General features: G+C 41.2%; 1 protein-coding gene across 3 annotated transcripts in view; it reads right to left on the reverse strand.

The window, feature by feature from the left end:
* The window catches only part of aak1b (AP2 associated kinase 1b), a 23649-nt gene extending 8067 nt beyond the window's left edge, over positions 1–15582 (reverse strand). For 2 of the 3 annotated variants that reach the window (XM_028600950.1, XM_028600951.1), the window contains exons 1-18: positions 14539–15582; positions 13172–13290; positions 11850–11958; positions 11505–11647; positions 10400–10521; positions 9984–10065; positions 9432–9564; positions 9170–9273; positions 8773–8855; positions 8449–8609; positions 7917–8038; positions 6861–7229; positions 6380–6525; positions 6080–6276; positions 5907–5996; positions 1751–1846; positions 1424–1531; positions 851–1021 (exon numbers count right to left, since the gene is read on the reverse strand). In XM_028600950.1, the coding sequence (XP_028456751.1) occupies positions 851–1021; positions 1424–1531; positions 1751–1846; positions 5907–5996; positions 6080–6276; positions 6380–6525; positions 6861–7229; positions 7917–8038; positions 8449–8609; positions 8773–8855; positions 9170–9273; positions 9432–9564; positions 9984–10065; positions 10400–10521; positions 11505–11647; positions 11850–11958; positions 13172–13290; positions 14539–14701 (2518 nt within the window). In that variant the 5' untranslated portion in view covers positions 14702–15582. Of the gene's footprint in view, positions 278–850; positions 1022–1423; positions 1532–1750; positions 1847–5906; positions 5997–6079; positions 6277–6379; positions 6526–6860; positions 7230–7916; positions 8039–8448; positions 8610–8772; positions 8856–9169; positions 9274–9431; positions 9565–9983; positions 10066–10399; positions 10522–11504; positions 11648–11849; positions 11959–13171; positions 13291–14538 lie in introns of all 3 variants that reach the window. The other variant, XM_028600952.1, reaches the window with a different exon arrangement.
* Positions 15583–16319: the final 737 nt, after the last annotated feature.

Consider the following 16319-nt stretch of genomic DNA (forward strand, 5'->3'; position numbering starts at 1 on the left):
GTGGTTTAACAGATTATTCCATTTAAAAAGAAGCACTTAGCTACTTAAAAAAACAAAACAAAAATGTATTAATGTGAAACCGATAACATTTAAGCAGGACCATCAATCTAGTGTACACAGGAAAACCATTAGAGTGAATAGATAAAGTTTTGAATTTATTTACTTGCCTTTAATGTTGAAACTTTATGAAGTTATGACATAACAGTCTGTCAAGATGAATTTGCTAAGATGATGGAAATGCTTCTGCTGACACCCAGTGGTTGAAAACTTCAGCTTGCTGCACAAAATGTCAGTAATGTTACATTGCACTCTGACAACAGCACAAGAAGTTGGTAAGTTGATGTAGTTTATGAAAGCTCTGAGTTGTTTTTTTCTGCCCTCTAGTGTTGACAATAGCTTAAAGTCCAACAGACATTAAATAGCATTTGTTTTTGCCCGTCACAGATCTGAAAATCACACGCCCTGTGTTCTCCTTTGAGAAAATAATCAGAAACCAAAAGGGAGACATTATTTTAGATTTTTTGATTTCATGATGGCGCTCCCTATCTTTACATCAATTTGTCGGAATACTGTTCGGTAGTCGTCTATTTAGATGGAGAACTTGCTTCCATCCAGCAATCAAATCTTTGCATAAAGCAGCGTTCGGTCACGGCCACACTGAGGCAGACAGCAGCCGGCTACACAACACAAGAGTTTGAACAACAACCCACATTAGCTTTCCTCCTAAACTCCTTCTTATCCAGCTCACGAACATGAACACACGTCTTGTCCTGCTTCTTACTATTCAGTACTACTGCTGACAACAGGTGTTTTGTACCAGATTAGGGGGTCTTTAGATCTTACAGCTCACCTGCTATAGGCTGTGCAGAGTCACCAGACAACAGACTGAAATCATCCATAGCAGAAGCAGCGGAGGTGGGAGCAGAAGAGACGGAGGAGGTGGCGCTGCTCGCAGGCGGAGGGGCGGACAGACCAGAGATCAGAGAGCAGCCCAGGAGAGAGTCGTCTGAGGTGAGAGCGTCTGGGCCAGGTCAGGAGAAGCCAAAGGTATAAAGAAAAGAGGGTAAAGTTTAGTTATGGTTCAAGTACAAAGAGGACAAGGACACATGGCTCTGAGATCTACAGTGATTTTAAGAGACATGCACCAACCCTCTGACTTATGCTACTTCTACTAGTTACAAAGCTGTACTATTTGAAGACCTTTTAGCTCTGGAATATATACCAGCTGTAAACACACACACACACACACACACACACACACACACACACACACACACACACACACACACACACACACACACACACACACACACACACACACACACACACACACACACACACACACACACACACACACACACACACACACACACACACACACACACACACACACACACACACACACACACACACACACACACACCTTTTGCAGACTCTCTCACTGATCCACCGAAGGGATCAGACAATGACAAGAGGTCGGGTAGCATGAGTGAAGATGTGTCTGGAGATTTCAGTCCTTCAATCAGCTTCTCTGAAGGCCAATGAAGAATTAGGAGATGATAAAGGAGACGTGCTTGAGAAAAGTGCAATAACAATATCAGCTGTTGCAAAAAATGTAAGTCACAAAGTACTGTCGATACAGTAAGCAGACCGATGACTACAGACACTATAAATTTGACCACAGCTAAGAAAAAGACCATACAAAGGCGTATGTGTGTTCATTGGATCCACGGAGAGAGATATTATTTACCTGGTGTATCTGACAGTTCAAGGATACCAAAAGAATCTGGGACAACCAGCAGCGAGGCTCCTGAATCCACATCAAGAATGGTTGATGATCTTTCAACTAGGTAACAGAAGCAGTGTATACAGCAAAGATTTATTATACATTACAAAGCCGAAACAATTTGCCTAAAAATGCATTATGCGAGGGAGCTGATTTTTTTCAGTTTGTGTGTTTCAATACAAATTGTTCAAACTTGGCTGAAGTATTTACTATTTAGGGCGATTACGACGGTTTATACCGAGTCAAGTGTGTATTTATCTGTGGTTATTAAAAAGTGACTATGGGTGCAAGTTTTCAAATAATGACATGTCTACATAAAAAACAGAAATTCCCGAGTGCATTTTATTTACTCCAACAGACCAAATCAAACTTTATGAGCTCTTGAATGTTTTTAGAATGTGAGAGACTCTAAGCAACAGTGCTACCTAATACCGTAGGTATTACGTACTTAGGTAGCAACTCAATCCTTAAACTTTTCTTTCTTGTTAAAGGGACTGCATAAAAGAAATTAGTGGCTACATTGACTGAGTACAATACCGTCAGAACTCTTAACAACATTTCTTTTATTCTGACCAAACCCTTTATTTTATTTATGTGATGCACATCGGCAGCTTTTGAAAGCTTCTTAAAGCAATCAGATTAATGGATCAGGTGCATTACCAGGTTTACATAACCTTCAGACTGATACAGTACAAAGCATTATCTGACATCAGTACAGCAGTGAGGTATTGAAGTGGGAAAAAAACTTCACAAGATATATTTACTGTGTTGAACGAGGGTTCAGTTGAAAACCCAAAATCAGCTAAAACTATATTACTGCTTAGAAGTATATAAACCCCAAAACAGCTAAATACTTATATTACTGCTATAAAAAGCATCGGTATGCATTGTACTATAAATGGATCATGGTTTTGACTGTGTGCTTTCAAATGAAAGAGTGTAGGAGACTGCTGCAGAAAAAGGGGAAGTTCATGCGAGGGTCACTGGTCATGTAGCTTGTGTAATGTATAGAGATGGAACATGTTCATATGTGAAGTTTTCTGTTAGTGCCTTCTGACTTTTGTCTACGTGCCTTTTGGCTTGTATCTGTATTAGCTTATGTTACCCTGCATGGGCAGATTGGTGAAACAAGCCTTGCTGCGTCTAGGGGAATGAACCAAAAAATTTACATAAATAAGGGAGTTTTGCCGGCAGATTTTTCTTGTGTGGTTAGGGCACCTTGCTCTTTGGACGCGAGGGTTTTAGTACTTCAGCATTTAGAGGAATTACTCACTGAATCTACTACACTACTGGTCAAAAGTTTTAGAACACCCCAATTTTTGTAGTTTTTTATTGAAATTTTAGCAGTTCAAGTCCAATGAATAGCTTGAAATGGTACAAAGGTAAGTGGTGAACTGCCTGAGGTTAAAAAAAAAAGTAAGGTTCCCAAAACTGAAAAATAATGTACACTTCAGTATTTTACAAAAAGGCCTTTTTCGGGGAACAAGAAATGGGTAAACAACGTAAAGCTCTTCTGCAGCAATGGAGGTTGATCAAGCTTTGAAAGTTGGTGCTACCAATTCCCACAGGGGTTCCAACTTGTCTGGATTACTTACAACCCCCACTGTTTGGATAAAAGTATTGTTGGAACACACTGTGGTACCATACCCTCGTGAGCATTATTTGAACAGTATTGTACTGCAGAAAGTAATGTGTTGCTATAAAAATGGCGGGAAAAAGGCAATTAACAATGGAAGAGAGACAGACCATCATAACACTTAAGAATGTTGGTCTTTCCTACAGAGAAATTGCGAAGAAAGTCAAGGTGTCAGTGAGTACAGTATTCTTCACCATCAAAAGGCACTTAGAAACTGGGGGAAACTCTGACAGGAAGAGGTCTGGCAGACCCAAAGCCACAACAGAATCAGAAGACAAGTTTCTGAGAGTCAACAGCTTGCGTGATAGGCGGCTCACAGGACAACAGCTTCAAGCACAGCTTAATAGTGGTCGTAATAAGCAATTGACTGGTGCTGAGAGAGTGCTAAGGCACATTGTATTTCATTGCTGTGGTACTTCGTACTAATATGCATATGACAATAAACTTGAACTTGATCAGTTTCAACTGTAAAGAGAAGACTTCGAGCTGCAGGTTTGATAGGTCGAGTTGCAGCAAGAAAGCCATTGCTAAGACGTCAGAATAAGAAAAAGAGGCATTCGTCAATGGACTACTGAAGACTGGAAGAAGGTGCTACGGACTGATGAATCAAAATTTGAACTCTTCGGTTCATCACGCAGGATTTTTGTACGCTGTCGAGTAGGCGAAAGGATGGTTCCTCAGTATGTGACATCAACTGTCAAACATGGAGGAGGAAGCGTGATGGTCTGGGGCTGTTTTGCTGGATCCACGGTCGGTGATTTGCACAGAGTGAAAGGCACCCTGAACCAAAACGGCTAACACAGCATTTTGCAGCGCCATGCAGTACCCTCTGGTATGTGCCTAGTTGGTCAGGGGTTCATCCTACAGCAAGATAATGACCCAAAACATAAGTCCAAGCTATGCCAGAACTACCTTAGCAAAAAAGAACAAGATGGTAAGCTTAAAAACATGGAGTGGCTTTCTGAAGAATATTTGATTTCCATTGTAGAAAGAATGCCACGAGTGTGTTCAGCTGTTATATCTGCCAAAGGGGGCTACTTTGAGAAAATTTAGAATACATTTTGGTTTATAAATTGATTCCATGATTTCTTTAACTTAAATTGTTCATTTGTTCTATTCTTTCATTTCAGAGTACAATAAGACATTGAACTGCATGAATTTCAATAAAAACCTGGAAAAATTGGGGTGTTCTAAAACTTTTGACCAGTAGTGTAGGTTCAGGACGTTGTTCATTTTCATTTTTATTCAACTTAGCTTATTTGTTTTCTCTGCTTTATATAAAATAAAAATACCTGAGCTTGTGTTGAGCTAGGGAACCAAAAGAAAAGAATTTTTGTGCCTTTTTTGGAAGACTCTTTTTTCCTCCACCCCTGCCGTACGGGCGGGGGACACCCTATTTGGGGACAGCTCAGACTCTTCTTTAACCGCCCGTGGCGAGTTGCAGCCCGGTGGGGACCGATCTTGGCAGTCAGACCTCCTGTTATCTCTCAGCGGAGTGCATTTCCCTACACGCTCGGCCGGTCAGAGCCCCCGAGCGCTTGGCCTCTCTCGACGCGGTGACCAAGGAAGGCTAGCAGGCGTCCTTTGGAAGGAGGGGACCTTCGGTGATCCTGAGAGGAGCGGCCTTAAACCGTGAGTACTTAAGAAAAATCATTTGGTTATAAAGATCCCCTCGGGCAGTGCTTTTCATACACAGGGGGTTAAGAGCCCGCGAGTTGGGGACATCTAGGGTGGTAATCAAAGCCTCTTGCCTCGCCTTCGGGTTCCCTGACCCGGGCGAGGGCCCTTTAATACGGGGGTGTGTGTCTCTCTAATAAACAAAAAAGCAAGGAAGTATCTGAAATAACTCCTTTTAATATAGACAAACAAAACATCTGCTCCGCTGACAGTAACTGGTGTTGTTGTAGGGCAGAAGAGGGCATAGTAGACGCGGGGGTTATCGAGGGAAAGGCATGAAGGGAGTTGGCTTTTGATGAAAAAGTGATACGAAGCCTCGGTAACTGTCACATCGCTCTTCAACTGTAAATCTCACACGGAGCTACATTGCTAAAGAAATGCTCTCAGTTGACAGGAATGATGTCCGGTTGACATTTAACCACTTGAACCAAGCGTGCTATTGCTGTGGGGGGACAGGAGGGTCATGTCCCCCCCCCTCAATATATGAAATATGGAAATGTATTTTTCCGCTGTTTGACAAGATTAAATTAATTTGTTTGTTTCAGCCCCTCGGTGCCTGCTTTCATTAAGTGTTTCAAACTGTATCACACTTATTGTATAATGACTTCCAAAGACACCATTGTTTGAGGCAAAAACATTACATTAAAAGAAAAATGTAGCTGTCTGACATACAGCATTTGCTTTTTATGAGAAATCTTAAAATGTGTTATGTTGGTGTGAAGGTCGCTAAAGGGTCTGTGAAGTTTAATGGGTCCAAGTCCATGCAGAAGAAAGACACAGATTCTGTAGACTGTCTAAAGGACATACCAGTATCTTGGGATGTATAATCCATAGTTGAGGCCTGCAGGCCTGGTATCAACTCCACAGAAGATGATGACTTCATTTCTGAGGGCAGTTCTGGAAAAAGGAAAGTTCCAGTTATTAAGGGTTTACAACATATGAATACAAATATACATCAAACGTAGTACTAAAAGTAATACCAGTAGGCTTTTTGTCCTCAGTTTTGAATTCATCTGCAGTGAGGTTGGAAAAGTTGTCATCGTCAAATGGGTTCCATGCTGGCTGTGTGGGGGTGTTGGTGGCATCAACAGTGGGTCCAGCTTTGTTTTGGTCCTGGCCTGCATCACCAACGCCAAGCTGAATAAGCTGGGCAGTGCTTGGTTGAGATGAAAGTGATCTACGGTAAAAAGAAAAATATTAATATATATATCATAAATAAAACAAACAGGGGAAGACTTCGGACTATTCTTCAGGTTTACTCTAGTGCATGTGACACTTACTGTTTGAGGGCAGCGTCTCCATTAGCTCCTTGTGGCTGCTGTAAGGAGTCACTCACTGGAACTCCAGCAACGCTGCTCGCTGTGGCGTCACTTGGCGTGCGTTGGTGGCCTCGTTCTTCAGTTGTCTTTGGAGAAGCAGGTGTAGTCTGATCAAAAGGGGCATGGAGTGAAAGCAAAACGCAGAAGATCATTTATTTGAGGCAAAAAGTCTCAGACCAAAGAAACAGAAAATGAGTAAAATGACTGACAGATTCAAACGTAACAAACAGGTATAGTAAATATTTTTTACAATATTTAGATTTTTTTTCCTTTCTCAAAGTCACACCTAGGGAAAATGGAAACAATTGATGGCTAGATGGATGAAGAGAACACTAGGCCATGCCACTAAAAGATTACAGACAAATAAAAGAAGATGAAGTAATTAATTCTGACATCTACAGTGATGATGATGTTCAGAAGCTGGATGGTGAGCAGAACTTACCGTAACTGCTGCGTTTTGGCTGATCTCAGTGGAGGCGGGCTGAGCCTGAGCAGCTGATGGCTGAGTTATCTGCTGCTGCTGTGATACAGGCGGCTGACCAGAGACCGGTTTGCTTGGTGAAGGATGAGCTGCAGGCTGCTGAGCCGCTGGCTGCTGAGCCTGCTTGCGTCGAGCTGGGCGTTGAGGTGGGGCCGGGCTCGATGGAGTCTGAGCTGCCTGCTGGGAGGTGCCGCTGGCCACAGAGGGAGGTGTGGTCTGTTGATGAACTATTGGCTGTGCTTGGGGTTGGACATCAGCCTTGGTCACTGCTGACACGACTGCTGCTGCTGTTGTAGCTTCTGCTCCTGTAGCTGCGGCTGGCTGCACCGGCTATCACACAGAAATATATGACCAAATCTGTTACGTCTGCAAACTACCTCAAGTAAGTAAATAAGTAAAATGTATTTATATAGCGTTCGTCACAGATTCAAATCACAAAGTGCTCTACATAAAACATACAATATGATACATATTAAAACACAGTGCACAATTAAAATCATAAAGTAATACATAAAAACATTAATAAAAATAAAGTGCGGACAGGTCAACTGTCGCCTGTTTAAAAAAGTAGGTCTAACTTAGTACTCCAAGTTCCACAAGCAACTGTGAATTTATATTTGTGTTGGGCTGATACGTATGGTTATTCGGTATTTGGTTTATTTTTCAATGAATGTATTCATGCTTTAGTCCATAATATACCATCACAATTTCCCAGAGCCTAAAGTTATGTTTTGAAATAGCTTGTTTTGTCTGACCAACAGTTCAAAACCTTTAACCGGATAAAAGGACAACAATTATCAAAACCTTTCAGTTTAATTTTCTGTCAATCTACTAATGGATTAATCAACATCACTAATGTGAAGACATATGAAGGTACAGACAACAGCCAAACATGCATTATACTTTCCTGAAGGTGTTTGATTCTGCCTTTTTTCTTTTTTGTGTCGTATGTTTTAGGGTTTGTATTAATTTGCACTTGTAAAAAGCTGTCTGTTCAGTGTAATTTGCTGCATGTACCTGCTTCTGTGGAGCCACAGCCTGGCTTGAATTGTTTTGTGACTGGATGAGTGGCAGAACTGAAGTCTGCGCCTTCTGGGACTGCAAAGCTGCAGCGGGCTGAGAGAGGTTTAAGCTGACTCCTGTAGGATGTTAAAAAGAGCACAGACTACAAATTACTCAACAGCATGGACACATTTTTAAAATAAATACTTGTACAGTTGCGCAACAATGTCAAAATCAAGCAACATAAACAGGTTAATCAGAGCAGGGGGATCATAAAATATTTTGATAAAATACATCAAAGTGATTTGTAACAGGTACAATAACTGATATCAACTGAAGCAGAATTTCAGAGTGTGGAGAAATCCATTTCATAATCACTTTGGGCCTGTGACTAGATTGCTTTCATTTGCATGAGCCTGTTGAGAATTGTGTTATTCAATGTGTGCACAAAGGATTAGAGGGATTCCTGTCTTTGTGCACATCCTTATTCAAAAGCTTGGTTTCTTTTTGCTATAACAGGAGAATAAGGACCGAGTGCTATACGTACCAACAGGCTGTGCTGCACCACCAGGGAGATTAGGCCGCTTGCGAGGGGTGAGAGCAGCAGGCTGGATGGGTAGGATGCCAGCCGCAGGCTGGGTATGTGCTGCTTTGGGCCTCTGGCGAGGGGTAATAGAGGTTTCAGTGGTGGGAATTGGATCCGTCAGTCTGGCAACAAAGGGAGCATGTTGGCCTTCTCGTTAATCATGGGAAATAGTCTTAACATAATTATGTAATGCTTATCAAAATACTGACTGTACCTAATTACTTCCACAAAATGCCGTGTTACTACAGCTTTAATGGTGATACAATGTAAGCAGGTCATGCTTGCCTGGATTTAGCCTGGCTCTTCTTTGCTGCTGCAGCCTCACTCGCTTTGATTGGCTCAGGAAGTTTAGAAGGAATTGGAGAATTCTGGATTATGGAAAGAAAATGATAAATCTTTAAAGAAATGTTAAGCAGTATTAATGACAATGGTACAGACAACATTTGACAATTAAAACGTCCTGATTGTTGCAGTTGGCAGTAATAGTGAAGAATACCATCAGTGCTAACAAGTATTCTCTACGGTTTGCAACTGATGAATTAGTGCAGATTTTCCTCCCACAATGTGACAAGTGGTTGGTCAGGCAGACAGATCCTAGCAGATTCCACTAAATACGACAAGGAAATCAATTCCTGATGAGAGAAAGCCAAGCATATTTCATTTGGTGCAGAGAGAGACTGACCTTCACATTCTGGACAGGGCAGGTCCGCTGAGCTAGTTTAAAAGCAAAATGGGACACCTGGTAAATATCTGGTCTTTTGTCTGGGTCTGGCTCCAGCATGTACCCTGAAAAACCACAAAGAAACAAGACAGTGTTACTCAAAAAGTGGAGAGTTACAAAAGTCAGTAGGTGGATATTCCCACTATAACCATAGATGCATGCCTTTGTGAGAACTGAATTTGATGTTGTTAAAATCATTAATTAATGTTTAAGAAGGACTAACGAATGAGGCAGTGAAGATCATAAGAGTAGCGGGAGTTGTCTGGAATGGTGAAACTGCCATCACAGATGGCCACCTGGCTTTCACCAAAGGGCAGAGTGAAGAAGCACACTTTGTACAGCAAACAGCCCAGCGCCTGGAGAAGACAACCGCATGCATGCCCCGTCACACCAAACACAAACAAAGACAGCAGATGAGGAGAAGAGAGGATTAAAAGTATATCAATAATAAACAGTAAGGTACACAACAAATACATTTTTCTCTCTACCAGCTGGTATAACGCTAAAACTATGTATTCAGTGAGCAACTTTTATAAGTCATGGGCCATTATGTCAAACTTGGGTTCTACAGTAAAACATACAGTAACCATAAATAATAGGTGTTAGTTCTACAAAGTATACTATAATCAATAGCTTGATCATGTTTTACGTCAACGGAGGCTATGGTGTTTTAGTTTTACAAGATATTTATACTGTATGATATACACAGTATGTGTTACTGCTCTATGAGCACTTCTGCACCCCGGTCATGATAATCACAGTTCTCCTCACTAACCCAAATATCTGCTTTTGTGGTGATAATCTTGTTATTGTAGAGGTTCACCATCTCAGGGGCACGATATGATAAAGTGGTGTACCTGAAAGAAAGCAGGAATAAATTAGTAAGAATAAAAAAGAAAAAAAAAAAGAGGAAGAGAACTACCAGTCTTTGCTAAGGAAAGTGGTGATTTTATCCATTACAAATTACATTTTGCCTCACGCAAAACCTGTTTTGCACACACGTCAAAATAATAATGGTGCTGTAAAAAACCCTGCAGTCCATTTGAGTATGAGGTGAAAAATTCAATAAGTCTATAAAATAACAACAAAGCTGCTCATGAAGGAAAAACTGCTGACAATTTCTGTGCAGCCATACCTAAAAGGAGTGCTAAAGACTGAAAGCTGCACATGCAGACAAAAAGAGGCACAAACTTTTTGATCTCTTCCTCCACAGTGGCCACTCCTTCAGTCTGTGGACTCTGGAACTTGTCAGTGGCGCTGCCAAAGTCACACAGCACATAATGACCCTTGTCATGAAGGAGGATGTTCTCCACCTATAGATATACAAGAGATAACACACAAACAAACACACAGACAAACAAACAAACAAACAAACAAACAAACACAAACACACAGAGCAACACAGAGGTTATACATAAAAGGACCCTGTTAGGAGGCGGTGTAGTACTTGACCCATTATGCCAAATCAAACACCAGAGCTTGATATAATGATGAATACAACAATCAACGTACGGCCACCTTTACATTATGACCTGCAAATGTAAGTCTAGTTTTAATTATCTTCTGCAGTTGACTGCGCTCTGCAGAAATGGAAAGGTATTTGAAGTATTTTGACATCTGACAATCGTGTCTCCTATTAGAGCTAGGCCTACACGATTCGGGGAAAAATATGAATCACGATTTTTTAGCTTAGAATTGATATCACGATTCTCTGCCACGATTTTTTTCTCACATAGTGTAAGGTTTATTGCCTACAGGAACCATGACAAAAACAAAAAAAATTGGCAGTACCAAACTGATTTTTTTTGCCACCTATAGCACATCACCACAAGCCTGTAAACATAGAGGCTTCAATGAATAAAGAAAATAAAGTACTACATACTGGCCATTTAAGTACAGCGGCTACCAGAAATAGTGATATATAAACACATTAAACTAAATATGGCCCTGATACAGGCACTATCTGAACTCCTTGAATATGTCTACATAATTAAAACACGTCATGGGCAAATGCTTTCAATAAATTAATTAGAGAAAAAAAAAATTCGAAGTGATTTAAAAATTAAATTGGGAACAGGGGTGAATCGAGATCACGATTTAATAATGATTTATCGTGCAGGCCTAATTAGAGCTATCCATAATTAAACAGAGCTTCAACTCGCACAAACATATCAATCATGATTCTTCAAACAGTATAAATAGTATGGTGATCGACAGCAGGTGTTAACACAGAATGGGCTGACGGTCCTATCCTGCGCAGAGCATTACACAGAAGACAAATGGCAACATGTGTCACCTTAAGGTCTCTGTGGATGATGGGTGTCTTTCGCTGGTGCAGGCGAGAAACAGCATCACATGTGTCACAGAAGATCTGCAGCACCTCAGCCTCAGTGAAGCCAGTCTGCAGCCTCTGATTCATCAAATTGACCACCTGCCCCCCTGCAAAACAATATCCAATTATACAGCGGCACAAATAGGGAAAATAACCTCACCTCATATCATTGAACATCAACTTGTGTGTGTTATTCTTTTAAAACACTGATATTGTTCTATTATTCTGAAACTGCTACCCAAACCCAAAATCTTTCAGTAATGGAAGCATGTGGCTGCAGCCACAACGCATTTCCCGTTCAGCACTCACCCTTGCAGTAGTCCATTAGTATGAGAACCTCCCATACATCCCTTGATCCCATAGCCGTAATACTGGAGTCCAGATAACCAACAATATTCTTGTGACCGACAAGGTCCTTCTGCAAGAACACAAACACACATTCAAGAGCATTAAAAAAAAAAAACACTGTTCATAAAGCTTGTACCAAAAAGCACAACTTCTGCTAAGCTGCTGCATAGAGTGCATGTACAACATGACCGGTGGAGTGAATGGCAGTATTTCAAAATGACTTGATTCTCTGCTTTGAATTCATCATTCAGAAAAGATGCCACATAAGTGACAAAATTATGTGAAACACAATATAACGATGGAAGAGGAAAGAAATATTTCCATATTTTGCTGCAAAGAGGTAGATAAGAAGTTTAATGCCACAAGCCTTTAAATTCAATCTGGTCAGTTTTTAGTGGTGCAGTGTGAGGCCATCACCTACAGAGGGCGCAACAATGGAGAGCTGAAATCAGGAACCTATTAGGTAATAAAAACATGTTGAGTACTCTGGCTAAGGTGAAGCACTGTCTGCCGATGAGTGAGTGGTGAGTGAGTGAGTGAGTGAGTGAGTGAGTGAGTGAGTGAGTGAGTGTGTTTAAGAGCTAGTAAATGAGACAGAGAGCTAAAGAAAACATATATGATGAGGAAGAATCACACCAGACATCATCTTTAAACCAAATGTGAGGGCCCGTTAGTGCTAGGACCTAAGAATTTACTGTATGTAATTCTGTTGACTGTTTATACAATCAGCCATTTCTTTTGTAAATTAACCATTGATTGCTTCCTTCCTTCCTGATTGAGACAGACAGACAGACAGACAAACGAGAACAAATCCTGTGCGTGCACACAATGACTGTAGGAGTCCAGCTACAAAAAATGTTTCAAAACTAGGAAATAAAAATCTCATCACTCTCTTCATGAACTAGATGGTCCTTAAGAATTGGTGTTTATACGAATAACCCATGCAACTCGTTCAACAATACATCTCAGGAGGAGAACAGAACATGCAAGACAATACTATGAAAACAAAAACAAAGCTCCCCAAGAACCAGATGAATAAAAACAGTACGGTCATCCAAGCAACCCTGCTGCAGGCTGTATGTGTACCAAACTCGGCACTTGTTCTTAGTCATTCTTGACAAAACAGAGAATACTTGCATGTGTGGATTTCTTGGAAGCTTTCAGACACAATTTGAGTTTCACTTTGTTTTGTGGTTGCCTTCATATGTGGTTTCAACTCCCATAGAAAAATCACATAATTTCAGTGGGAGATCAAGTAGAAATATTTAATCTCAGCCACTCACCATTATTTGAATCTCGCATTTGCACACCTGCAGATCATGCTCATTGTTAACGTACATCCTCTTCAGGGCGCAACGCACCCCTTGATTTGTTCGCACGAGGAACACAATTGCAAAGCCACCTGCAGGATTGAGAAAGGGATCAAATAAAACAGTCAGTCACCAAAACCTAGGTGCATGCTACAAGATTATTACCAGATTTCCCTACAAACAATACAACATGTATAACTCTTGAAATTCAAGCATCACACCATTCAGGTTTTCCTAGTGCATCCAGATTTTGGAAATGTAGCTGACCTGCTAAGTTTTACACCCAATTACTTCCACAACTGTTGCAATCTGTGTCTATGTAGCCTTACATCAATATGAACGACTAGGACCAAATGGTGCAGCCTTATAGCGTTATGTATTAGTCATGTCATAGCTGCAGGGTTTACGTAGAGGCCCACATTGAGGCCTAACCATCTGGTATAGCTCAGACCACAAATTCACTTTGCCGAGTTCAGTTGTAACAGAGTCATCAATTTCAGGCAGACAATGCAGCTTATACTGCATCCTCAACTTGACATGAGTGAAATGGCATTGTATGGCACTGTAACTCTATAAATCTGCAAGAGATACCTATGATCATGGGTTCAGGTTAAGGGTTTGCATCGATACTAATGATACTGTAAGGGAGACGTAAAACCACAGCCTATGGTCAAGAAGATTAGTAGATCATGGTCAATTAAAAGTCAAAATAGAGTTAAAGAATGTATGAGTTTGACAATAGTCATTAAGAGTCTTTTACCAGAAGCAACTACATTACTGCAATATTGATTAATATACTCTCATTTAATCTTCATACTGTACTTGCATTAGCATGTATGCAGTCTGTGCAAACACTACCAGGTACAGTTGGCTCACATTATGTTCAAAGAAACTGTTTTACGGTTTACTGTTTAAAACACTACAAATAGAAATATAAGAATAACAGCAAAAAATGTATTCCCATTTAAATTGATTTGTTTTGGTCAAATACAGGCCTCTACTTCACCATCAGTAATTTGGGGTGGATGCCAAATTACAGCACTGGTATCTAAGAAATCCAACAATCATGTGTGATCTACAGCTTTTACTGTACCAACAACCCTTCATTTATTAGCAGTAGGCCACTTTTTTGCATTTATGTATCAAAGATACAGAAATGTAAAGCTGCATCATTCCTGTGGGGATGGCATGAAGTTACATCCCTGCTCGGTCATGTGATTCATGCATTTGGCTTGCAGGATACACATCATATTCTCGCTTCAACAACATGCATCAAAATATAAGGTGGTGGGGAGCAAACAAATAAATGGCATCATTCGGCCTGTGCAAACTCCTCTCACCTTCAGCAATTATCTCCTCAACAGTGACCTGGTGCCGCCCGACAGTGAAAGCTCTGCCAATGAAATTACCGCCTGCATGACTGGACCCAGAGCTGCTACCTCCTCCTCCAGATCCAGGCCCAGAACTCACCAACTCCCGACGAGAATCAAAGAACTTCCTCATGTTGTCGAAATGACAGGAGTATTTGCGGCTTGAATCACAGAAACACAGATGAAGTGCTGGTTTCCTGTGCACTGAATGATTGCACTGATAGATAATGCAGGTCAGATTGTAAACCGAACGAATCCGACGCTTCAAGCAAGTCTATTTGTAGCCTCAAAACATGCAGTGCTGCCTTTGTCACTTATGATGTTGAGACAACCCAGATTTTTGGTGGCAAATTTCCCATTTGCTTGCCAACACAAGCCAGTTGGTGATAGAGTGGCTGCGACTAGCTGTTATGTAAGTGAATTACACCACCCAGGAGGCTAAAGCATCTCCGGAGAAAGTATTTATTTAGCTATCCATCCAGCTGTTCATGGTCGGTTGCTGCTGATGATAACATTAGGTCCTTCTCCATCTCGGCCAGACATTACCAAGCTAGCTGAGTGCTAGCTACTTACGCGCTATGACATTTCGTGTAAGGTTATCCAGGTTATCCTCTGAAGATAATGTCTTCGAGTGCGACGTATCCGACGTGTAACTTGTGTGATAGCGTTTGCCGAAACAATATTTCCATACTCAGTCAAGTGAAGCAACCGTTAAATGGCACATAGCTGCCCGCCTAGCTATTTAATTGCTTCCATTTACATTAAAACTGTGATTTTAGTAAGCTAACGCATTAGCGCGATGAAGCCTTTCATCAACACAAACAAACGCATAATCGACAAGAAACTAAAGCCTCCTGTTGCAACGGTTGCTGCACATGACAAACCACAGAATTTGACATCTACCAAAACATTAGGCAGAGGTTTCAACCCAGCAGCCTAATCTCTGCAACCACAGCAATCTTTGGCTGCCAGCGATATCGCAACATCCTAGCTGTTGCTGTTGACGCGGGGACGGAATTGTGGGTATTGTAGTTCAGAGCGCAGCTGCAGCATCTCCTCCCTCCCGCATGCGTATGTGGTCACATGTCGCGTTCAAGGCATATCGCTCAGCCCGTATACAGGCCTACGATAAAGTATGTACAGTGGGGAGAACAAGTATTTGATACACATATACAGTAATTCATTTGCATTTTATTGCATGACATAAGTATTTGATACATCAGAAAAGCAGAACTTAATATTTGGTACAGAAACCTTTGTTTGCAATTACAGAGATCACACGTTTCATGTAGTTCTTGACCAGGTTTGCATACACTGCAGCAGGGATTATGGCCCACTCCTCCATACAGACCTTCTCCAGATCCTTCAGGTTTCGGGGCTGTCGCTGGGCAACACGGACTTTCAGCTCCCTCCAAAGATTTTCTATTGGATTCAGGTCTGGAGACTGGCTAGTCCACACTAGGACCTTGAGATGCTTCTTATGGAGCCACTCCTTAGTGGACTTTTTTCACAGCAGACATTTTGACTCGTCACAGTAGGTAAAGCACAGCTGAAATTGATAACCTTAACGATGGCTCAATTCCATCAAGTGTCCCGGTAAGCTATTTCAGTGAATCGGCATGCACAATACCAGGGCCTCTCCTAAGTGGAATGCAGTCATCATTAATGGTTTTGAACCTGTGCTTTTCCTACTATGACATGTAAACATGTCTGCCGTGAAAAAGGTCTATTGCCCTGGCTCTGTGTTTCGG

This window comes from Perca flavescens, chromosome 16, assembly GCF_004354835.1.
Source record: "Perca flavescens isolate YP-PL-M2 chromosome 16, PFLA_1.0, whole genome shotgun sequence".
Lineage (NCBI taxonomy): Eukaryota > Metazoa > Chordata > Actinopteri > Perciformes > Percidae > Perca > Perca flavescens.